At 38.1% G+C, this 26,087-nt stretch overlaps 1 protein-coding gene across 4 annotated transcripts in view; it reads right to left on the bottom strand.

Moving 5' to 3' along the window:
* The window catches only part of SEC22A (SEC22 homolog A, vesicle trafficking protein), a 77,387-nt gene extending 52,399 nt beyond the window's left edge, over positions 1-24,988 (bottom strand). Inside the window, exons 1-5 of one of the 4 annotated variants that reach the window (XM_064570738.1) lie at positions 24,870-24,955; positions 24,030-24,418; positions 17,372-17,572; positions 4,005-4,168; positions 2,665-2,859 (exon numbers count right to left, since the gene is read on the bottom strand). In XM_064570738.1, coding sequence (XP_064426808.1) covers positions 2,665-2,859; positions 4,005-4,168; positions 17,372-17,553 — 541 coding nt within the window. In that variant the 5' untranslated portion in view covers positions 17,554-17,572; positions 24,030-24,418; positions 24,870-24,955. Of the gene's footprint in view, positions 1-2,664; positions 2,860-4,004; positions 4,169-17,371; positions 17,573-17,766; positions 17,903-24,029; positions 24,419-24,674; positions 24,820-24,869 lie in introns of those variants that run through there. The other 3 variants (XM_064570698.1, XM_064570839.1, XM_064570786.1) reach the window with 3 other exon arrangements.
* Positions 24,989-26,087: the final 1,099 nt, after the last annotated feature.

Genomic DNA, 26,087 nt, shown 5'->3' with positions numbered 1-26,087 from the left:
CTTCTGCCTAGTTCTATCCATTGTTGAAAGTTGGGTATTAAGTCTTCAACCATTACTGTTGGCCTATGTCTCCCTTCATTTCTGGCAGGCTTTGCTTCATGTATTTGGGAGCTCTGTTGTTAAATGCACCTAGGTTTAAAATTGCTACACATTAAATCGATGGACTTTTTATCACTATAAAATGTCCTTGTCTTTAGTAGCAATTTTTGTCCTAAAACCCATTTTGTCTAATATCAAAAAGCCACTCCACTTCTCTTTTGGTTGCTATTTGCATTGTATTTTTTTTTTATTCCTTTTACTTTGAATCTTTTTCTACCTTTTTTTTAATCCACTTTTATAATCTCCAACTTTAACTGGAATGTTTCATTCACTCACATTTTAAAATCCAATCTCATTAATTATTGACATAGCAGATTTACATACACCATTTTACTATTTCTATATGTCTCATGCCCTTTTTTGCTCTATTTCTCCTTGACTCTATCATTGCATTAAGTGAATGTTTTATACTGCAGCACTTTAATTTCTTTAATGATTTTTACTATTTTTTGAGTGATTTGCTTAGTGGCTATTCTAGGACTTACCATACACATCTTAACAGAAATAGCTTCGTATTTATACTAACTTAATTCCAATTAGCCATAGAAACATTACTCCTATAGAGCTCTACTCCTTTTCTTCCCTTTTTGTGGTATTGTATACAAATTACATTTATAAACATTGCAAACCCCAAAATACATTGTTACAATTATTACTTCACATAATTTTATGTCTTTTAGAGTAGCTAAGAGGATAGGAATTATATTTTTTTAAGTTTTATTAATATGAATTCTTATCACTTCTGGCTTTCTTCATTTGTTCTTGTGGATTCAAATTGCTATCTGGAGTCATTTCTTTAGCCCAGTGTAGTTTTGCTCCCATCCAGCTCCTTTGTGCTCTTATGAAAAATATATATTACATTTCTATATGTTATAGGCCCAACAATACATTAGTTTTATACACTTGCTTTTTACATCAGTCAACAAAAGAGAGAAGAAGAAAAATGACTGTCTTATAATTACCTTTCCTGTTGCTCTTTGATTTTTTTGGTGTGGATTCAAATTACTGTCTAGATCACTTTTCAGCCTAAAGAACTTCCTTTAGTATTTCTTGCAAGAGGAGTCTGCCAGCAACAATTCTCTCAGCTTCTGCTTCTCTGTAAATGTCTTTATTTCACCTTAGTTTTGAAAAATAGCTTTGCTGGATATAGGATTCTACTTCTTTATTGATATTGTCTATTTGATACAACATCATTGTGATATTTCCTTTACTTCTTTAATCATGGTTTCCTTTAGTTCTCTGAACAGAGTTATAATGACTACTTCAAAGTCTTTGTTAAATCTGACATCTGGGGGCACGTGGGTGGCTCAGTCCTTAAGCGTCTGCCTCCAGCTCAGGTCATGATTCCAGGGTCCTGGGATCAAGCCCTGCATTGGGCTCCCTGCTCCATGAGAAGCCTGTTTCTCTCTCACCCCCACTCCCCCTGCTTGTGTTCCCTCTCTCGCTGCATCTCTGTTAAATAAATAAATAAAATCTTTTTAAAAAAATCTGACATCTGATCACTCTCAAAGGGAAAAAGCAGGCAATAGAAACTGCCTCCAACAAAAAAATATACACTTTCCTCTTCCTCTGCATATCTTGTATTTTTTTGTTGGAGATTGGACATTTTAGAAAACATAACAACTATGAGTACTGATCCACTTCCTCTCTCCTGGGGCTTGTTACTGGTATTTGCCTGTTTCCGTGTTTGTTTCCTGATTGACTGGATTATTTTACTAAAAATTGCATCCCCTTTTCTCCCATAATTTGAAATAATCAACCCAAGAAATGTTGTGTTCAGTCCTGAATGCCTCATTTGAAGAATACTAACAAACTAAAGCACATACAGAAGCAGCTTCCAGGATGGGGAGGGTTTCAAAATGTCACAGAACAAAAGGCTAAGGAAACTGATTATATCTGAAGTCAATCAGAGTAATAGGATAGAAAGGACAAAGAGTTACTGATTTCAAAGTTCTGAAGTGATATTCTGGCATAGCTGAAGAGCAGAGAAAAAGTCGCAGAACTTAGACAAACAAATTGGTACTACACGGAATTCTTTAAACAAGCAATTCAACAATGGCATATGCTACCTTAGACACTAATGAGGTTCCCATTTTTAAGCAGAAGATTTTTATCTGTCACAACTATTGAGTATGGTATTTCTTGTATGGTAGGATAGGCTTGGGTAGATAATTCCATTTTCTGTGATAATCAAGAAACCTGGCCTTGAATGTAACCATTCTGACATAATGCAAAGCACTTTACATGTACATAAATATATATTATAAATAAACTATTATTCACTTCTTGAAAACAAATTATGAAGAAATATTTAAGAAACAATTAAGAAAAATTCTTAAATGCTTCCCTAGCAAAGAGTTTCTCTGAGACTGCTATTTAAAAGTATTTTCCTGATTAGTCACATATCTAGTAGATTACTCTATAAACCATTGCAAGAATTACTTTAAAATTCTGTATTCTCTCATGTACTTGCTTTAAAATTAATATTAGAGTAATTAATTTACAAGAATTACTCAGTTCTTACAAAAGTTTTTTTTAATGAAATAATTGAGATCCATAACTCACCAGAAGAAATCTTACCAGCACCTTTATAGTCAACAGAAAATGCAGATGTGACTCCATTGGCCGACCCCAGTTCACACATGGAAATTTGATAAGGGGGCCTCAGCTTGATTTCCATCTGCATGTCAGACAGATTTATCTTTGTTGAAAGAGACCTGGGATTATTATATCGCTGCTTGGTTCTCTGAATGAAGTTATCTATGTAAAATAAAAAATAAATTTCCTTGCAGTCATTTGTTAATTAAATAATTTGAAAGTGTGACATTTATGGAATTCTGCAGATCAACAGTTTAATTTGTTGTCCAAAACTATTCAATTTGTCATTGAATATTCAAATATTATTTGTGTTTAATAGTTAATACATCATGGAGTCATCAGTGTTTCATTCTAGAAATTATATTCTAGAAATAATTATAAATAAAATAAGGATTTAACACTACATGATTGTGAGACAATTTCTACTATTATATTCTCTTCAAGGAATTACTTTAAATTTTTAGAAAAAAACAAAAACAGCTTGCTTTATTTTTAAACCAAAGTCTTAATTTTTATAGGATTCATCTCTCATAAAATATTAAGTCTGTCAGTATTTACCAATTGTAATTACATAACAACATATACTGTAAATTGCAAGTTCTTATAAACCTGTTTTCTTATTTATTGCTTATACCATTAGAATGTATGTTTTAAACAACAAATTTAATGAAATCAATAAAAGACATTTTCTAAATATCTTCCAATTTTACCTTCATTACTTACAACTTGGTTTTACTTTTTTCTCCTCCTACACCAGAAGTCAAGCAAACTAATGCCCAGAGGCCAAACTGAGCCTGCTGATTGCTTATGGAAATAAAGTTTTATTGGAATATAACTATACTCATTCATTTATGTATTGCCTATGGCTGCTTTCAAGCCACAATGGCAGGGCTGAGTAGTTGTGACAGCGACCATATGGTCCTTAAAGCTTAAAATATGTACTATCTGGTACTTTCCAGCAAATGTTTGCCAACCTCCATTCTACATTAAGCAGACTATAAAAGATTATCACATAAACACAGAACTCTGAATCTCTAGCTTATAAATTTCTCATTGAGAAACTGTCCTCTGGGATTAACTCTTTGTGCCAATAATCATGATCCCCTCCGCAGCCCAAACACATTTTTTTTCAAATAGGCACCTAAATGAAGAAGTTGCCATAATTTATAGACCATCTGTCAAATTATTCTATCAAAAGCAAGGTAGCAGAATTTTCTGAGTTCTTCCCCTGGTCCCCAGTATTACATGAAAAATCGCTTATGATTGGAGACAGGATAATGAAAAAGAAAAAAAAATCAGGCCCTTACCAAATTCAATGAAACAGTATGGTCTGACAGCAGTATTTGTCTTCATCATGTTATAAGTAGTAATGAACTCCTTCTGAAGCTCATCCAGGAAAGAGAAGGCCAGAACATTCGGGTAATTTTCAGTGCACAACATCATGTAGCTCACTCCCAGAGAACTAATAAAACTACAGTGTAAAAAACATTGGTTTTAAAATTTCAAATTAAATCAAGGTAATTTGTTGCTTCAAAAGACTGGTTCTATACACCATAAACTGCTGCTACAGTGGCAATGAAGCTATTAACATTTATTATATATTCCAGCAAAAAAAAAATAAAGAAACCAAAATATAATACTACTTTCAGTTGCAGTTAAAAACAGTAGACAAAAAAATGCAATGTACCTACAGAAGGACACATACTATAATTCTAACACTTCAGTTATTTATCACTTGGGGTAGAAAGCAGGGAAAAGAATATACAAATATGTAAGGGTTACAGATAGCTTAACACTTAACTATTCAACCTAGTGGAACTTAATCTTGTTTGAATCAAGAACTCTTTAGAGATTCTGATTAAAGTTATGGACACTCTCCTCAGAAAACTGTCCAAACACGAAACCTGGCACACAATTTCAGGTTGGTCACTGACCTCCTGATGTCATCCACTGATTCCAGAATCAAATCCTCTACTTCACATAATAATGAATTATGAACCACTGGTGAAATAAGAGTAATTTAGGAGTTTATAACAACAACAAATAAAATAAGTGGGGTAGAAAGGAGAACTCTTGCTTACAGCAGAATGCTGAGTACCAACTGGTAAATGTATAGGTAGTCCTAGAACTGGAAAAATCAGCATTTTGCCACCAACATAGTAAAGACTGAATCAAGCAAGGACAATCAATGAATGGTGAATCCAGGTGGAACTTTTGACGAGAAGCAGGAAATTTTGCATAGTTTTAAAATGTCTTATTTGTTGCAAGGGGAAAATATTTATTATACAGCAGAACCTAGAAAACATCTTGACTGAGCACTCTAACATTACTAATGAGGGGTAGATGGACTTCCTGTGCCTTCAGTTGTGATATCCTCAGAAAGACATATCAGCTATAAAGTATTCTAGCCAAGAATGCATAATCTGAATCTAATGCTGAAAGAACATCGAAATGATCAACATTCTATTTTAAAAAGGGGAAGGGCTATATTCTTTAAAAATCTCAATGTTGTAAAGAAAAAATAAAGGCTGTGTAAATGTTTTTGATCAAAGGAAGCTAAAGAGACACAACTAAATGCCAATACCTAACCCTAGTCTGGATCCTGTGCCACAGAGGGGGAAAATGCTATAAAGGACATCCCTGGGTCAACTGACAAAAATGGAAAACAGGCGGTAAAGTAGGATATCAATATTACTAGAGCTGATAACTGTACCATAGTTAAGAGAATATCCTTAATCTTAGAAAATACACTTCGAAGTAGTGAGGAATAAAGGGGCATGGTATTTTAAGTTTCTCTCAAATGATTCAGACAAAAATAAATCAGATAGACAGGTAGGCAGATTAAAATGATAAACTAAATGGGGTAAAATGTTACCAAAAGGTGAATCTGGGAATAGGTATTATGTATATCTTTCTTATTTATACAATTTTTCGCTAAGTTTGAAATTATTTCTAAATAAGTTAAAAAATTTTTTAAACTTCTTTTAAGTACTGAAATGTTCAAATTAGCCATGTTCTCTTGAAAAAAAATTTCTGAAGCGTATAACCCCCTACAAGAAGCAGAGAATGGGACACAAATTAACCCTTCTTAGTCAATCTTCTTTTTTTTTTTTAAAGATTTTATTTATTTATTTGAGAAAGAGAATGAGACAGAGAGCATGAGAGAGGGGAGGGTCAGAGGGAGAAGCAGGCTCCCTGCTGAGCAGGGAGCCCGATGCGGGACTCGATCCTGGGACTCCAGGATCATGACCTGAGCCGAAGGCAGCCGCTTAACCAACTGAGCCACCCAGGCGCCCCTCTTAGTCATTCTTCTAAACATTCTTTTATAGAACTGTCAATGTAGCTCCTCTAGATCAGGGGCAATAAACAGAGCATAAAGGTTATTATCTCCCACTCCTGTGAAAGACACTGCTAATCTATTGCAGCAATCCTTACTGAACAAACCCAGATCCAAACTGGAGCCCCCCTCCCCTCTTTCTTCTCTAATAATGTAGAAGCAGAATTTATTATTTTAAATTTAATATATAGAATATATTCACATGGTTCAAATTTTAAAACAATGAAAAATGAAATACAGTAAAGTGTCTTTTCACTACCTCCACCTAAAGATACCCAATTCTCTGTCCCTCAAGCAACTCATGTTGTTACTTTTTTTAAGATTTTTTTTAAGTAATCTCCACATCCAATGTGGAACTTGAACCTACAACCCCAAAATTAAGCCATACGTATACTCCACTGACCAAGCCAGCCAGGCACCCCAACTCATATTATTAAATTCTTACATATCATTCAGTGAGAGTTCATGCATCCCTCCCTCCCTGCCTCATTTTTTTCTCTCTCTTTCTCTATTTCTTTCTTAAAAGACCATCCAATGCAGCCAGATGATATGGGATTGGCACCTGTTAATCACCTATTATTAATGGTGTGGAATATACTACTAGAAAGATTGTGCTGGTTTTATACCTTCTGGAATAACCTGGAATTCCTTTCTGAAGTTCAATTAATACAGTCATTTGATGCAGTGTTTTTCAAACTGCAACTTGTGACCTATTAGGTCATAAAATTAGTGTAAACTACATAAAGCATTTTCTTAAAAATTGAAATAGAACGTAATAGAAAATATTGGAAATGTATATTGTTTCATAAAACTTTTTAGTTTCCCTATTTGTATATAGGTAATGTTCACAAACTAAAATGTATCTCCTGGGATGCCTGGGTGGCTGCGTTGGGGTCCTGGGATCGAGTCCTGTGTCGGGCTCCTTGCTTATAGGGAGCCTGGTTCTCCTCTGCCTGCAGCTCCCCCTACTTGTGCACGCTCTCTGACAAAAAAATAAAATCTTTAAAAATAAATAAATAAAATGTATCTCTTCTTATGAATCATAGTCAAAAAAGTTTAATGATACATACTGCATTTTTCTATGAATAACTAAATCAAAGGCAACGAATGTTCTTCCCAATTTTCTCTTTCCAAAAAATCTTCACTATCATTTTAAAAATTCTTTGACATGTCATTAGCATTCAAATATACTCCCCAGTAACCTGAGTTGGGATAAAACACAATTGGTGATTGCTTTCCACATACTCAGAACACCCAAATAACTACCTAGGAGTTGTTTCATTATCCTCCAAAAATATAACTGAAGCTTTTGGACTTCAATATTTTGTGTTATGGTAGAATTTGGCTGTATTTCCATATTAATAATAAAGTGAACCACAGACACATACACAACAGTTTATCCCAAACAGTTTCTCTTGCTCGCACTTAGTTAACTACAGAATTATTTATGAAATAAAGGGAAGCCTGTGTTTTTAAGATTATATGTCAGCATTTTCAGAGAATCTTTCTTTCAAAGCCTTTACTTTAATTATGTGATATTCTCTGAAAAGGCCATAAAGTACTCTATTTTATTACGGCTTTTCATAATGAATTTAGGCTTATGCTATTGTCTTTCTTTGAAATGCAAAGCCAGTTTTCCAACAGTACATACAAGCCTTCCATCATCAAAAGACTTCTGGCTTTCAACTATCATGGGGACAAACTCAAAGACTCCCACCCTTTCACTGAGAACTCCTCATATGAAACAGTCTAAAGTCACTACAAGCATGCCAGTCTGTGCATGCATTAGCCTGTCCATTAGGTTCATTTAGCTCACATTTTATAGACAATCTGGCTGTTGTCCTTCTGCCTTGAGGAGGAGGAGGAGGAGGAGGAGGAGGAGGAGGAACAGCAGCAGGTACAGTTTACTGACCATTCAGTCTGAACCAGGTCCTCTGCTAAGTGCTTTATGTATGTATTTTATTTAATTTCATTCTCACAGTAAAAGGGCACCACTATCTCCATTTTACAGATAATGAAACAGAAGCTCAGGGATGTTTAGGAGCTTACCAGGGCCACCACCACCACTAAGAAGCAGAGCAGGGTCAAACTTAGTTCTAACTCCAAAGCCCACATTCTTTCCCAACACAACACCCAACTTCCCTATGTTATAGATAAACCAATTATGTGCTAATTCATCAACTTTTCCCCCACACTTTTTCAAGTCACAAATCAATCTCTATTTTTTCTTCTAATTAAGAGTTAATGAAACTTGAGAATTTGGGAACTGGAATCAGGATATTCAAGAAGCCCTGCCAACTTCTCTACTTCTTGTGCAACTCTACTCCTCCTCCCTCTCTGCACTTTAGCCACACTAGTGTTATTTCAGATCCAAAAGATACCAACCTACTCCCAGTCCTCCAACTCCCAATCTGACAAACGAATTCTGTCTTCCTCACTTGCAATGCTCCAACCCAACCCTATCTCTACCATGCTCCAATTCTGACCTGGCTAATCCTATTCATCCTTCTTGGACTTAAAGTTCCTCCCAGAGCATACAATCTAAATTGATCCCACCCCCGGCACCTGGGTGGCTCAGTCCACTGGGCATCAGACTCATGATTTTGGCTCAGGTCATGATCTCATGGGTTGTGGAATTGAGCCCCGCATCAGGCTCCATGATCAGTGGGGAGTCTGCTTGAGATTCAACCCCTCTCTCTCTGCCCCTCCCCCCACTAGCTCATGCACTCTCTCTAAAATAAATAAATAAATCTTAAATAATATAAAAATTGATCCCACCCCTATGGTTGTTATATCATAGGAGCTGTTATTTTTCTTCATGTAATTAACCCAATTTGTAATTATGTATTTATATGTTTATTTGTTGTGATGTCTTTCACTAACATCTATACTCCATAGGAGCGGAGATAATTTCTAGAGGGCTCACCACTGTATTCTTACCAACTAGAATATTTGGTGTCTGGTATAAAATAAGTGCTCAATAAATTAGTGAATAAATGAGTACAAAGATGACATCATTCATTCACTTATTTATACACTAATTTGAGTATATTGTGTACACATAATTGTACAGCCCAGCAGTATCTACACAAAGTATCTACATAAAGAAGCAGCTCAATAAATACTTGACTAAATTTAACAGAACAGAATACAACTTTACCTCCTCTTCCAGAAGGCTTTAGGGTTCAGGTCCGTGAGTTTTCAACATCCCCCTACTTTAAAGGCAGAGATGTTCTCAGATCATGTAGAATTACTCACCTACAGATGGTTATATGTATACGTTAGATATGTCTACCGTCCTTTTATCATGGACATTACTAATCCTCACACATCTCTTCTCCACCTTGAGCACAATTTTTAAATTGCCATTGTTTTCTTCCTGCTTCTACTCCTTTTTACTTCCCTTCTACTTCTTGGCTTTGGTACAGATGGGGTTTGGTCTTTATGGCTACTGTCTTTCTTCTGGCGAAGGAATTTATCCAACTGCATTACATCTTTGGTTCCTCCGCCAGCAGACACACCATGAACTTCTTCAGGGCGTTCCAGGACGAAATATGTCTTCAACAGGTAAGACTGACAGAAGTTCAAACTCCAGATAAGGGGTATTTACCCCTTTCAATCACTTCATTAAAAAGCTAATTCGGGGCGCCTGGGTGGCTCAGTTGGTTAAGCGACTGCCTTCGGCTCAGGTCATGATCCTGGAGTCCCTGGATCGAGTCCCGCATCGGGCTCACTGCTCAGCAGGGAGTCTGCTTCTCCCTCTGATCCTCCTCCCTCTCATGCTCTCTCTCTCCCTCTCTCTCTCAAATAAATAAATAAAATCTTCAAAAAAAAATCATTGAAAAAAAAAAAGCTAATTCTATCATGTATCCAAGCAGGCCAAACCTCAAGTGATTTCTAAGATCCAATAAAATAAGTGGTTTTTAAACATTAAGCATTTTCTGGTATGTGATTTTATTTATGAACTGTCAAAGAAATTTTGCACATCACCAATTAAACACTGACATTATTAGGACAATTGTGGCCTGCTGTACCAAACTAAATAATTAGTGAAAGCAGTGATCTTCCCCACAGCAAAAAACAAAGCACCTAGCATATGTATCACATTCTACTCTATAGGCTCTAGTTTCAAAAACAAAATCTCTGCCTGCTGGGCACCTGCAATACAGTGCTGGGAATGCACTTAAAACTATACACAAAACAAGAAACAACACTGCATTTTTGTAGCATGCTAAATGACAATGTATACAGCAAACTATTAATAAATCGAGACAGTAATAATTAACATTTACATTGCCTATAATGGTACATTCTACAATTGAACCATTACACATAGAAAATCTGTCTATCCTCTGTAGCCTCATTTGCCCAGTTAGCTTTCATGGGTGAAGAAAAGTTCTCCAGTAGGACAGGCCTTCTCTAATCTGTTAAAATTGTTAAGTAAAAGAAAAATATTATTTTTTAAAAATTATACATATGTATATATATATTTTTAAAAGTAATCTCTACACCCAACATGGGGATCGAACTCACAGCCCTGAGATCAAGAGTCACATGCTCCACTGACTGAGCCAGCCAGGTGCCCCAGGAAAAATATTTTTTTGAAACAGAGCTTCCACACTGAATTCTATTCTCCAAAATAAAGCATTTAAACTTTTAAATATAAAAATAAACTTGACAGGGATGTCTGGGTGGCTTAGTCGGTTAAATGTCTGCCTTCAGCTCATGATCTCAGGGTCCTGGGATGAAGCCCCAAGTCGGGCTCCCTGCTCAGCAGAAGTCTGCTTCACCCTTTCCCTCTGCTCCCCACCCACCAGCTTGTACTCTGTGCTCTCTCACATGCTCTCTCAAATAAATAAATAAAATCTTTTAAAAATAAATAAACCCGACATTATGAAAGTGAGTTTATCTTATGGATTTTATTATCACCAAGTATGTCTAATAGAAAATAAAGTGAAGACAAGACTTTGCCATCACTGGGACAGTAGTGAGGCAAGAACCAGAAAGAGAACACTGAGTGTCCACCATGCACAACATTCTCCTAGGAACTTCATATTTTCTCACTTATTTCTCTCTTATGTGGCCAACTTTCAATTATCCTCCACTGGTGAAAAGCTAAATTATGAATACATTATCCCATGAATAAAAGACCCATTTTAGTCACTGATTTTTTTTTTTTAAAGATTTATTTTTTTGACAGAGAGAGACACAGCGAGAGAGGGAACACAAGCAGGGGGGAGTGGGAGAGGGAGAAGCAGGCTCCCCGCTGAGCCGGGAGCCCGATGCGGGGCTCGATCCCAGAACCCTGGGATCATGACCTGAGCCGAAGGCAGACGCTTAACGACTGAGCCACCCAGGCGCCTCTTAGTCACTAATTTTAACCTCACTATATAAGAACATATTTATTAATATGCAATATGCCAGGTGATAGCAACTTACAACAGTAAGCACAAGGAGAATCAGAGAATTTTAAGTGGGCAAAGGTGATTATACCATTGAGCCTTGGATAAAACACAGAGCAGAGCAAGCAACCTTTGCCAATGACATCCTTAATTTCCTTTTCTGCAGTTAATCTATATCCTGATTCACCCTTTCCCACTAACCCTAACACCTCACACCACAGAGAACGAAGATCTTGACTTTCTTAGATAATCAATCATAGATAATCCCTCATTTAACTCTATGTGGTATCCCCAAACTTTATTGCACCTAGAACTCATTTTTCCACAGTATGAGTAACGAGGTTCCTAAACGAGTTCATAACAGCCTATTTAACATATGTGGTGCTGAACAGCTGTAGATTTTACAGTAAGCAGTAGAAAAGTAATATGATGCTGTAATGAGATAAAACAGTAAAGCAGGATACATAGGTTATCTTCTTCCCCCAAGTGGTTTGGTAGCTAGTGGAGGGTTGCGTGTCCCTGCCATGCCCCCTCTCCACCAAACAACTAGTCTCCAACAAGATAATGCTGTCTCCTCACCCATACTCTAGTCCTCATTATTTCTCAACCAAAAAAAGGAGAGGGGGATAACTTTCACTTAATTCTCTTCCCTGGTTAATTTTTCTCTCCATAAAAAGTAAAAAGAACTAGGAGAATTACACACACACCCTGTAAAGAGAGAGGCTAAAGGTAAAGGGAGGCAACTCTTTCTTTTACCAGAGAATAATGTGAATGCCGAAGCCAAAAGACTATGGTACAGATATACCACTTACTAGCTTTGTGACTATGAACAAGTTTCTTTACATCCCTAAGTCTTAGTTTCCTCATCTGTAAAAAAAGAAAAAGGCGGGGGGGGGGGGGGGCAATAGTACCATAATGGCTATCTGCCCAACATCCCATTTCTCTTTGCCTTTGGGGAATTATCTCCAGCCCTACTACCTATTTTATATGACTTTGGTAAAGCTGCTCACCCACTGGGTAGACACGTGATCCAGGATCCAACTAAGAGTACCTCGGCCCTCTGACTACAATGCTATTCTAGAGATGTACCATGACACAGCAAGGCTAATTAATTAAGTCCTTTCCTTGAAACATGGAGGAAAAGGGGTACTCAGCTGAAATGAAGTATGCCTGCAGCTGCCCGTACAGTGTTTTCCATACATGGAAAATACCTATTTGCAAAAGGAGAGAAAGTGGAGAAATGAGAGAAAGATTCCTGATAACAATATCTGAGTCCCTGGCTCCAGCCAATTCAGAAGCCCTCCTATCCTTCACAATACCCTTTTTTTGCTTAAACTAGTGAGTTGTGTTTCTGCCCTCAACAATGGGGAAAAGCTCTATATATTAACTATTCACAGAACTGTTGCAAAACTGAACCATAAGAAAAGTGCCTGGCAACTGCAGGTACTTAATAACTGGGTCACTGTTGAAGTTGTTATTCCTGTAATCAGGAAATAGCACCAAAGAGTGAAAGAAAAGCACCGCCAGAAACTAAAAACAAAAGGCAGGTAAGCCTAAAATAGCATTCCTGGCTGGAGGTAGCAGTTTGTGGACTAATATGGAGAAAGTAAGGACTCAGGTAAAGAGAGAACCTATAAGGCTCACAGATATCATCAGACTTCAAAAGAATTGACAGTGGAAGAACTAAGAAATTTTACTTCTTGCACTAAAATTCACAATAGAGTATGACTGACCTCCCAAAGCAGTTTGTATTTTCATAAGATCAGTATCTCAATGTTTAAAGAGATCTCAAAATGTACCACTATGATTTTCAAACCCCCAAAACCAATCTCAAAATTTAAGATCTCATAGGACACAACTTAATTTCATATGGTTCATAATTATTGCTTTAGTCATCATTGTTTCCTAAGTTCTGATATAGATTTATATATTAAACATTTATGACAACTTTAGGAAAGTATCCTTCAACTTATGAAACAGATAAATTCCTTAAAGTTTTACCCAGAAAGAACTGTACCATCACTATGTACAGCTGATCCTTGAACAATGCTGGGGTTAGGGATGCCAATATCCTGCACAGTCAAAAATCAGCATAATTTTTGACCACCAAAAACTTGACTACTAATAGCCTACTGTTGACTGAAAGCCTTACCAATAACACAGTCAACACATATTTTACATATTACATACTGTATTCATACAATAAAGTAAGCTAGAGAAGATAAAGTGTTATTTAAAAAATCATAAGGAAGAGAAAATACATTTATAGTACTATACTGTATTTACTGAAAAGAATTATAAATGGACCCATGTGGTTCAAACCCATGTTGTTCAAGGATTCAACTGTAATATGAGAAGAAATCACAAAACTAGATTATGCATCCCCCAACCACTCACTAATCAATAAGCCAAACTGAAGTATTTTGGAGAAAATTAAGACTTAACTCCATGGCACTCTGAACATTGCCATACCCCCAAAACAACCATCCCTCATTTAGCAGTTAGAATCGTATGTGCAAGGCGTTGTGCCAGCCTAAGCGCCACAAAATGGGCTCCATTAGCTAAACTCAAGTATTTAGCTGCTACAATCTGATAAAGTTCATCATTTTCCCAACACACTGGGAGTGTGTGTGGGGGGGGATATTAAAGGAATTTTCTTGATTTTTTCCTATTTTTTAAAATATTTTTTTAAAGATTTATTTGAGAGAGAGAGAAAGAGTGTGTACGCAGGAGTAGGAGGAAGGGCAGAGGGAGAGAATCTCAAGCAGACTCCCTGCTGAGCACAGAGCCTGCTGTGGGGCTCAATCCCACAATCCGTGAGATCATGACCTGAGCCGAAACCAAGAGTTGGATGTTAACCAACTGAGCCACCCAGGCACCCCGGAATTTTAATTTTAAAATGTTATTCTAAGTTTTTTCTCAAACGCTATGGTCTTCCTCTACCTATTCAACTAGAATCCACTGTGAGGTACCATCTGATTTAGCATATAACTACATACTTAAGCTACTTTATTTTGGTTCTCAGTGGTATTCTGCAAAGAGCACCTCAATTTTTACAGAAATTTGAAATGCAGTGTTAAGAGATGAGGAATCACTTATAAGCCAGAACAGATCAAGTATCTCAGTAAGTTATCTAACTACAGAGGAAGGATACAAAAATTTAAAAATAAATTTAAAATAAGAAAAATATAAATGATAAAACAATAAAACAAGTTCTACAGGCAATCTGTGTAAGCAGTGAGATCATGAGAGAAATGAAATAGTAGTAGCAAAAAAGATGATTCCAAAGAAGTAGGCTCTAGGCCAGGCTTTGACAAGGCAGACAGGCAGCCTGGTGCCAGTTCTGGGCTGTGCTACGATGCTACAACTGCAGATCTGTGAGTTTTATCTCACAAGCTCATGGGCAGTTAGAAAAAGAGGTGTCACAAGAGAACTTTAACTCAGTAGGGGCGCCTGGGTGGCTCAGTTGGTTAAGCCTCTGCCTTCGGCTCAGGTCGTGATCTCAGGGCCCTGGGATCGAGCCCCGCATCGGGCTCCCTGCTCTGCGGGAAGCCTGCTTCTCCCTCCCTCACTCCCCCTGCTTGTGTTCCCTCTCTCGCTGTGTCTCTCTCTGTCAAATAAATAAATAATCTTAAAAAATAAAAAAATAAAATAAATAACTCAGGTAACATATAAACTCCCAGTTTCAGAGTGACTTTATAATTCAGTCTAAATGTACTGTCATACAGCATGAAAACCTCAATAAACTAGGAAACAATCAACAAGTCCTCTAATCAATGATAGAAAACATATAAAGTCCAGGTTCTTGTCAGGAACTAGAACTAAAACTTCTCTGTTGTTCAATCCTTTTTAAAAACTTAATTACAGGGCGCCTGGGTGGCTCAGTTGGTTAAGCGACTGCCTTTGGCTCAGGTCATGATCCTGGGGTCCCTGGATCGAGTCCTGCATCGGGCTCCCTGCTCGGCAGGGAGTCTGCTTTGCCCTCTGACCCTATCCCCTCTCATGTGTTCTCTCTCATTCTCTCTCTAATAAATAAATAAAATCTTTAAAAAAAAAAAAACTTAATTACAAAAATAACATGCATAGAGGCTTTTCTCTGAGTGGTTCCGAAGGCCATGTAGTCTATTTATTCCTTTAGACATTTCTAAATTGTATTCTTAGATCAGGCCAGATTAGACCACTGCTGATCCATCTCACTCCTAAACTGTCTCATAAAATTGCTTTTTTGTATCGTGATATTTGCTTACACTAAGGGATATTAAGAAAAATCATAAAAAGCTCATTGTTATGGCTGCTGGAAGAATGCTATCCAAATGCTGTCCCTCTTTACGTACATCAGGTCTCAGGAACATGAAGAGCAATGTTTTTATCCAGTGGACACCGAATCCTGTAAATGATTCATTATCCTCCTCTGTTTTGGCCATGAGGAAGCTCAGAGAAATATTTCCAGCCCTTTTCCAACAAATGAATGGACTATGTAGTTGCATCTCCAGAAGGAAATGTTACTTCAGTTTATTATTCTATCTTTATCTCTACTTTCATGTGATTCTCTTTCCTGTGCTCTTGAATTATTTTTTTGTGTGTGTGAACTGCCTCACATCCTTTGTGGAATAAGATGGGGTACAAAGAAATAATACATAATCTAGAATTCAAAACAGTTAGAATTGGAGGGGTGTTAAAAATTTACCACATGATACTCTTAAGAGAGAGGAAGAAAAATATTTGCAAAAAATTGTTCTTCCAAGTCCAGGGCATCTGTCAGAATTAATATATGTTCAAACAATCTTCTATAATGTTGACATAGGTCTACAGTACGATACAGTATCAACTGAAACTCAGAATAATGACCAAGGTACTAAAAGAGCCTATTAAATAGAATATTAAAATGTTGCAAGTTTTTCTCCATAAAACAGAAACAGGTTAGACATAATTTTAGATACATTTTAACCATCATCACCACATCTTCCAGTTAAACCCTTTAAAAACCCAGTTTAAGATAAAAGCTCATTATCTTACCATTACCTAGTTAATCTAAGTAATTATGGACATTCTCTAAGGTTCTATTCTGGCCTCTCAGAAACTCAGTGGGCATTACTACCCTCACAGTTTCAACTTCTATGTGAATGATTCCAAAATCTCTATCCCATCTCAATTGGGCTGCCTAGTCACAACCTCAAGTAAAATATTCAAAATCGTGCTTAGTTATCTTTCTCTTCTTCTTCACCCCTATAAGCAACCCTTCCCAAAGAGCTCATTCTGTCCAATTCCAAGGCTTCAAAGTCATCTTTGGTATTCCATCTCTTCATCTCTGGCATTCCATCTTATCAGGCTTAACCATTTCTTCTTTTGAAGTGTCTCTGTGACTGGCATTTTCTTTTTCATTTGCACTTACATCTTACTAGGTCAGGTCCTAATTATAAGTTAATCTCTCTCAGACTTTCTATTTCACTGCCTCAGCATTGTTTTTTAGCAAGTCACTTCCCTCAAACCTGCAGTAACAGCTTCCTATAACCTATTACATCAAAGTGACATCCCTCAGTCTGAACTTGCAGGGAAATCCAGGATCTGGCCCCACACTAATTATCTCACATTTCCCGTAACTATCCCTAAATCACCATTCACTACACCAAACAGGTGAATACACCCCCAAGGCCAAGTCATTCTTTACTTATTCTGCTTCTCCTCTCTATACTTGGAATGCCCTCTTCTCTGTCTTAGCCAAATCTTACTATTCTTCAGGACATGGCTCATGCGTCATCTCAATAACGAAGCTCTCTCCTACATGATGACTACTGTTTAGTTCAGAACCACATGATTCTTGACTTGAACACTTTCCTAAACTAACCAATCACTACTTTTGACAGCAACCACTTAAATTTCATGCAAAAGGCAACCACTAGGCAAATGATTCTAATGGAGGAAACTGAAGTCTTACTTAATGTTATAACGTCCAGTTTTCAGTGTACATCTATCAGGAAGCTGAGCAAGTTTCTTCGAGAGCATTTTAAAATACTTCCTGCACTCCTGCACGCCTGTGCCTTGTTCATAGTCAGTAGAAGCAGAAAGCGGCAGCCCATCTCTGACACGAATGACTGACGCAGATAAAATCATAGACATTTCAACCAGCAGAGGATACCTAAAACAAAATGAACAATTGAGGTTAGATAAAAAATGAAAGCCAAACCTGATAAACAGTGCAAAAATGTTCAACTCACTAATAATCAAAGATTCACTAATTAAAACTATGACATACTACACTTTCCTTAACAAATTAGCTTTTAAAAAATAAAAACTGTTGGGGCACCGGGGTGGCTCAGTCGGTTGAGTTACCTGCTCCTGATTTCAGCTTAGGTCATGATCTCAGAGTCCTGAGATCCAGCACCACATCAGCCTCTGCACTCAGGGTGGAGTTTGCTTGTCCCTCTCCCTCCCCCTCTGCCTCTCCTCCAGTGCATGCGCTGGCTCGCTAAAATAAATATTTAGAAAAAAAAATTTTTTTTAAATAATACTTGCTTCTTTTTGGCATTCTTATAAGTATTTGCAGAAGTAAATATTGGAGTAAACACCATTCTCAAAATAATTTGGTGATATTCAAAAGAGTGTAAAAATACTGATGCCCTTTGACCACAAGAGCAATATAAATATATAACCATACCCTAAGGGAAGTAATCAGATTCAAACAAAATTTTAAACAGATTATGCTAAGTGAAATAAGTCAAGCAGAGAAAGTCAATTATCATATGGTTTCACTTATTTGTGGAACATAAGGAATAGCATGGAGGACATTAGGAGAAGGAAGAGAAAAATGAAGGGGGGGAAATCGGAGGGAGAGACGAACCATGAGAGACTATGGACTTTGAGAAACAAACTGAGGGTTTTGGGTGGGGGGGATGGGTTAGCCTGGTGATGGGTATTAAGGAGGGCATATACTGCATAGAGCACTGGGTGTTATACGAAAACAATGAACCGTGGATCACTACATCAAAAACTAATGATGTACTATATGGTGACTAACATAATAAAATAAAGTTTAAAAAAAATTTTAAACAGAAAGGCATTCTTTCACAGAAATAACCAAAAACAATCTAAACATCCAACAATAGGGGAATGGTTAAATAAATTATAGTACACCCCTATGATGGAATATGATGAAGAACAGTTATGTTTATGAAAAAGAGTTCAATAATGTAGTAAAATGCTTACATATAAATCAGAAAAAAAGCAGGATAAAAACTGCAAATGTTGCTTTCTATAAAGACAAAGAAGAAGGGAGGGATAAATGGAGAAACAGATATCAGAAGGAAACATGCTAAAATTATAATAATGCTTATCTCCAGAAAATAGTATCATGGGTGACTGTTATTTTATAATTTCCTAAATTTTCAAAATATTCCATAGTGGACATATATTACTTTTATAATCAGAAAAAAAGTTTTATTGGGGTGCCTGTGTGGCTCAGTCAGTTGAGCGTCCAACTCTTGATTTCAGCTCAGGTCATGATCTCAGGGTCTTGAAATTGAGCCCCCTGTCAGGCTCCCCACTCAGCAGGGAGTCTGCTTGGGATTCTCTCTCTCCCTCTGCCCCTCGCCCCACTGATGCACACTCTCTGTCTCTCTAAAATAAAGATATCTTTAAACAACAACAAAAAATTATAGTAAGTCTTAAAGCTAAAGGAATACTGGTTTTAATATTGCTCTCAATGTCTTTACCAGAAAATAAACCATAATGGCTTATTTTATTATATTCTGATCAAACTTCACAAAAGTAGATAAAAGGACTTCACAGGCTGGGTCTGAAAGAAATCAGGTAAACAGAAACTTTGCTAAAAACTATACAATGTTGCTCAAATTTTAGCTTGTAGAAAAACCATTGGAAGTTTGCTTAGAAATGCAGATTTCTGAACCTCCCCCTGCCCCCAAATTCTGATCCATTGACTACGAGGTAGAGCTTGAGAATCTTCCATTTTTAACAAATTCCCAGGTAATTACTATGCTCAGTGTCTACGGATCATACTTTGAAAAACACTAAATTAAAACATGTTCACAGTCTGAAATTAAGTGCTAACTCTTTCTTGCCAGGTCTTCGGAGAACAATGCCACTAAGTACTGCTTCACTAGCAGTAGGGTAAATGGTGAAAACTGAAAATTCTGAAAACAATTTCATAGGCTTTTTTCAAGATATTGTATCCCAGAGACTAAATCTTCACCTGTCCTGTTCAGATAGCTCAATATTATCTCATTCCAAAAATGAAAAACTGAGTTTGCTATGTAAATGCCAAAGAAAACCAACTGGTACCGACTTTGGAAATTAGTACTATAGTTCCTCGTTTTCATTGCTGTGTAAAGTTGCAATCTGACTGTCTACTCACGATGGTAACTGAGTGACACAAAAAATTAATCCAAACGACAAAGTTTATGCATTAAATTTACTCCCCCTTTTCCTCTTTTCATGAGGAAATGAAAGGAATAGCTAGGTATTAATATATCATTACTATTTTTCTCCTTCATTCATTTAAAAGGAAAAAAACCCAACAGGAATTAAATTAGCCTTTACCATAATGGGATCTTCTAATGGAAGTCCAACATAACATATTCAAATCATTTTTTTTTCCTATTCAATCAGTTTCCTTTCCAAAAGCAGTACCAAGAGAAAGCTGGGATTCTTCAAGGGATAATACTTAAACTACAAACCCATTTTTAAAATGTACTATGTTTTATTAATTAGTAAACCATAATTATGAGATTTAGCCTAAGTATAAGTAGGAAAATGTCTTACTTCGTACCCTCAGGCATTTATTATTTAAATATAAAATTTTTTCTTCCTGAAGTTTACTGCAACACAATGATTACTCTGGGAATTAACATGAGGGCAGGGTTGTGACTTAATAGTTTCCAAACACCCATATTCTTAGTATTTAAAAGTAGACTGCATTCTTTCTTTTTTCTTGCTATAGCTTTTTTTAATTATTATGTTAATCACCATACATTACATCATTAGTTTTTGATGTAGTGTTCCATGATTCATTATTTGCATATAACACCCAGTGCTCCATTCAATACATGCCCTCCTTAATACCCATCACCAGGCTAACCCATCCCCCACCCCCCTCCCCTCTAGAAGCCTCAGTTTGTTTCTCAGAGTCCATAGTCTCTCATGGTTCATCTACCCCTCCGATGTCCCCCCCTTCATTTTTCCCTTCCTACTATCTTCTTCTTTTTTTTTTTTTTAACACATAATGTATTGTTTGTTTCAGAGGTACAGAGTAGACTGCATTCTTTTATGCCTGATCTTTCTAGGATTACAACAGAAATATTAGGAGTAATCTTTATTATAGAGTGCCAATTTTCATGTAATCTTGTTACTTTTCTTTTTTATGAATTAAAAACAAAGGATATGATTCGTATTTCCTAAAACATATACTAAGAAACAAATACCAACCTATAAGTTCCATTCATATAACAAATATTTATTGAGTAGGTACTATATGCCAGGGACTATGGGAGACATTAGGAATACACAGTTCCTACCCTCAAGGACCATCAATCCAGAATTAAAGAAATTCAGATGAAAAGAGCAAACACAACACAAGTTGTGTCACCCACCACTTAACTAACTGGAAAACTATAGACAAACTTGCATTTCAGATATTCCTAACACACTTAGGCTTGTAACCAAACCCACAACACAGCATTGATAGTCCCTGTCAAGATTCTTAAAAGGTTGTCAGAAAACTGCTTCTGTCAGTAGATAAAATTCCTCTGAGGAGAAAAACCTAAATTTCTTCCTCCCAGAGTCATTGGACGTAATATCCAAACCAGTGGGCTAGCAAAAGAAACTGTCATGACTGCCCAATGAACAATGTCAGGCTTGACTAATTTGGACTTCAATCACTTAGGATAAGCAATCTCTCTTCTATCAACTACTACCTCTCCCCTCTTTTCTGTTTCTACTTTGGGTTCTTAATGCAGTTCCTTAAAACAACGACAACAACAACAGCAGCAACAAAAAACCCACTCCAATCTCATCTGGACTATGCTAGTAGAAAAAGATATCTGTCCACATAAAGGCCGAGCTAGGGTTAGAATACCCTTAGAGTCCAGGCACGGTGGTGGTTGGGAAAACCAAGGAAAAATTGATGGGAACTGAGGAAATCAAGAGGTTACCATGTGCATAGGAAGATTCAGGAGCAACAGTAGTTTTATCAGGCCACAGATACATTTTTAGGCCATGATCCATTTTTCCTCACCTTTAACACTGAAAAAAAAAATATGTCTCTAGACAGCAGAAAACTCACAGGGAATCTGAGTAGTGACCTGCACATCCTTTCCTCAACAGCAACTGCTAAAGGAAAAAGCCCAAATTAGAATCTGAGTAAGTCTGGGAAAACATTTATGTAGACACTGAGGAAAATAAACTCCCACTATGCCAATGCTTAGCAACTGTTTAGTCCCAGGATAACAGGATGCTGACCTCTTCTTCAGAACCTTGTGGGGTAATGACTGTGGGCCACCAGGAAGGCACTTTCTCAAAAAGTAATTAACAAAACCCAACACATATTTTATATCTACTTTCCAGCAAGATGTTTTCATAAAAGAGAAAAACATTTCATATCGGGTTAACCACTCATATCTTATTTTAGTTATTTCCCAAACTTAAATCATCCAAGTACCATTTTCAGAATTATTTTTTTTTTAAGATTTTATTTATTTATTTGAGAGAGAGAGAACAAGCAAGGGGAGGGAGAGAGGGAAAGAGAGAATCTCAAGCAGACTCCACACTGAGCTTAGAGCCTGACGCAGGGCTCAATCTCACTACCCTGAGATCATGGTCTGAGCCCAAATCAAGAGTCAGCTGCTTAATCCGACTGAGCCACCCAGACATCCCCATTTTCAGAAGTCATACCATATCTACATCTTACCTGTATTATTATTTACCTAATGAAGGTCTTTCAATTGACTTATTTTTTTGCCCTATCCTTAGCAAAATTATCTGTGAAATCAGTTTTGAGATGTTAGAGGTTTTTCTCCTAGAGATTTTTTTGTTGTTGTTTCATCCAAATATGTATGTGTTGGTTCCATGGTGTAGTGGTTAGCACATCTGCCTTACAAATATGTATGTGTTAAATTTTTTGGAAAATTTTTTAAAATGTTCATCTACTTATCACTCAGATTATCTTGCATGTGAAACACTACCTTGGTACATATTTTATTGAAAATGCTAGCTGAGATCTGTGGGAATTGGGAGCGGGGGGTTACAGGGAGAGAAAGCTATATTAATTGTGATGTGTAGGGTGGGAGCAAGATTGAGAGAAAAGGGAAGGACTTTGCACAGCCACAGGTTAACAGAAAGACACGTGAAAAACAGCTTGAAGAGGAAAAGGGGAAAGGGTACCAAAGACAATCAGAATTTATTTTGCAGCTTTGCCTATGCCCCTCACCTTACCAACAGCCTTCAATACTCCTATTACAGGTGCTTGTACTACACAGTATGTGTAAGACCTCAGGCTCCAGAGGAGATTATACCCACAACTAGGAACAGGGCCCCCAACACATGCACAAATGTGTCAATCCCCAACAGTTATGCAGCACCTCACAGCTTACAAACAATAAACTCCAAACAGTATAACCTCCATTTTACAGATGAGGAAACTGAAGGTCCCATTCTCAATGTCACATTGCAAATATATAGCAGAACTGGTGCTTAAACCTCAATTTCTTCTATCTCCACATTGCTGTGCTACATCGGTCTCCTAAAACCCACAAGGGGCAAGAACCTGGTGATACAGAAGCTATCTAGCTACTAATTTTGAAATAATAAAAGACCACCTCACATTTTCTTTAAAAGGCAGTATAACAGTTAACAGGATGGACTCTGGAACATACACCTGGGTTCAAAAACTGGCTCCACCCCTGTGCTAACTGTGAACTTGAGCACCTGTAAAATGTGGTCACTAATATTATGTATCTCATAGGATTGTTTTAAAAATACTAACAGTATCTACCTGATAGGGATACATAAAGAACCTGAAACATCACCTTGAAGAACAAAAATACAATATTGTTTATTATTATATTAACTGACTGCCCTCTATTTACCAGGCACTTTATACACTACCTCATTTAAGCCCTCCGATAACCTGTGAGAGAGATATTATCAGTTCTATTTTACCCTTGAGGAAATTCAAGCTCAGAAAAGTAATTTATTCAATTCCTACATCCGTAAGTGACAGATTTAAATGCAGGCCTAACTTTAACCACCCAGTGAGACACGGCCTCACAACATTTCCAAGCTTCCTACTCAAGTATATGGATACTTTGATAAGACCTATGCTTCTTTTAAACATCAATATAAAATATAGATTTTTTAAAACCAGTTCATACACACACACACAAAAAATCACTAAACTGATATCATGGTTCTCAACATAGAAAATGCCCAGATGTCCCATTAACTTAGGTCATGGTCACATATCAGATTCAAATACTGAACTACCTTCAATAATGGAAAGTACAGGTACTATTTCAAGTACTGCCTAACTCCTTATAATCTCAGCACGTGAGCAAATTCAGACTTTAGAAAAGTAGTTGTTCCACCTGTTAGCTGGGATCACAACATCTCCCGTCTGGTGGCTGACTGATACTCTAGCCCCGGACTTTGCCTTGGCTGTATACGCATAGGAGGCACTGGTTCTCAAGCTCTCCAACCGCCCCAGCGGATGATCCAGGAAACTAAGGCGGAGAAAAGTCCAAAGCTGTTTTCGCTGGCAGAGAGATTCAAGTCAGCTGGAGCTCGGCCTCCTATTCCGGAGCCCTCTTCCACCTGCCGAGCCAATTGCTCAGGTCTCCTTTAAGCCACATCGCTTCCAAAGTGCCATTAACAGGGCCTTAAAAGGTTTCTGTTGGCGAACGCGGGCAAATCTCTGGGCTCAATGCCCATTAAATCCCCACGGAACGCGAAGTAAGCCACTGGTTCAAATCCCACCCTGCGTTTAAAAAATAGTAAATGCCACGTCAAGCTCTCTGGGCCAGCTCAGTAGCCTAGGTGGATTACCGTGTCTCTAACAACTGGGCTCCAGGGAATGCCCCCCACTGCTGGCAGCCCACAGCGACTGTCCCTCCCCCGGAACCCCCTGCTTAGCCTGCCCCATACCCAAGAGAGGTCAGCCGAGGGGCAACCGCCGCTCGCGCGGACCCACAGTCCCCTTCAAGTCGAAGGGGACGAAGCCCCCGCCATCCCACCTCTCCAGAGCTCCGCGGCTCCAACCACCGGGCTCCCGCCCCCACGGCACGCGCTGGGTTCCTGTCCTGGGGGAGGTCTGTAGTCCCGAGGGTGAGGGCCGTGGCGGCTAGCAGGAGGAGCGAGGGGAACGCCTACCAGGGGTTCGAGCGACCCTAACAGGGGAGGAACGAGAACTCCGAAAGATCAGGTCATACCTGCCGAGCCGGGACCCGCCGCTCCGAGTGACGCGACCCGCAATGCATTGTGGGGCCAGGGAGTGGCCTTTCTGCGGGGCAGCCCCGCGTTCAACGTGGCTGGCGTCCGACGGGATCAAGCTCCGCCCCCGTTTCTTTGGCTCACCCGGGCCAATCAGGTTCTGTGGGAAGGACACACTGACCCGCCCCCTCCTGGGGCCCGATGTAGTCCCGCCCCCATCCAGGAAAGATTGGCAGCTTTTCACGCACCTGCGCCAAGAGGTTGCAAAGTCCTCTGGTGACGCTGACAGCTAGTGCTGTCTCTCACAAATAAAGCTAATCTCTTCTGCCTGCCGCTTGTGTCTGGAGGCAGTGTGTCTCTCACGCGGCCCTACAGCAAACACTTACCCAAGCAGCATGGGGGAAAAGCCCCCTCTGAGTGAGCAAGAAAAGGACTTGCCCCATCTATCACCACACAAGAGGAAGCACCTAACCTTGGCAGAGAAATGGCAGATGCAGACCCTGCGGCCCCTTCCAACCTTTGCATGGGTCATGCATTGTTAAATAAGCACTTAATGACTGTGTACCACGTGCAAAGCACGGTGTTAGGCATTGGGTTACAGGAACAAACATAACCACTGGATGGAATCTAAAGTGCAATAAGAGCAAGAGACGTTAAAGCATAAATCATTACATAATTATAAATTGTCATCAGTACTATGAAGGAAAATTAGTAGGTATGATGATGGATTAATTCTGGACTATCAGGGAAGATGTCTTTGAAGAAGTGCCTTTTAAGTTCCAGGCATATGAAAAAGCCTAAAAGAATGTTTCAAGCCAAGAGAACATTAAGTGTTAGGTTGTTGGGAGCATGAAAGAACTTGGTGTGTTCTAGGAACTGAAAGGAAGTCAGTGTGGTTGAAATGTAGGGAGCGAGCTTGGGCAGAGATGAGACAGAAGCCAGACCATGCAGGCTCTTATTGGCCACATAATAGATTTTAGATTGTATTTTGGAATGTATCCTAAGGTTAATGGGCAGCTAATAGAGAATGTTAAATAGGATCTGATTTACATATTTAAAAGCTCACTCAGGCTATTTGTGGGAAATAGTTTAGAAGAGGACAGGAAGGGTTGCTGAAAGGCCAGGTTGGAGGCAGTTATATTAGTCAACGCCAGAGATGATGGTGGCTTGAACTAGGGTAATGGCAGTAGAGACAGTGAGAGTTGGATAATTTCAGG

The sequence above is a fragment of the Mirounga angustirostris genome, unplaced genomic scaffold, assembly GCF_029215605.1.
Source record: "Mirounga angustirostris isolate CCGP_5_RB_7025 unplaced genomic scaffold, mMirAng1.0.hap1 SCAF_1, whole genome shotgun sequence".
Lineage (NCBI taxonomy): Eukaryota > Metazoa > Chordata > Mammalia > Carnivora > Phocidae > Mirounga > Mirounga angustirostris.
Note: the sequence above shows the minus strand (reverse complement) of the source record. Positions and strands in the feature narration are given on the sequence as shown.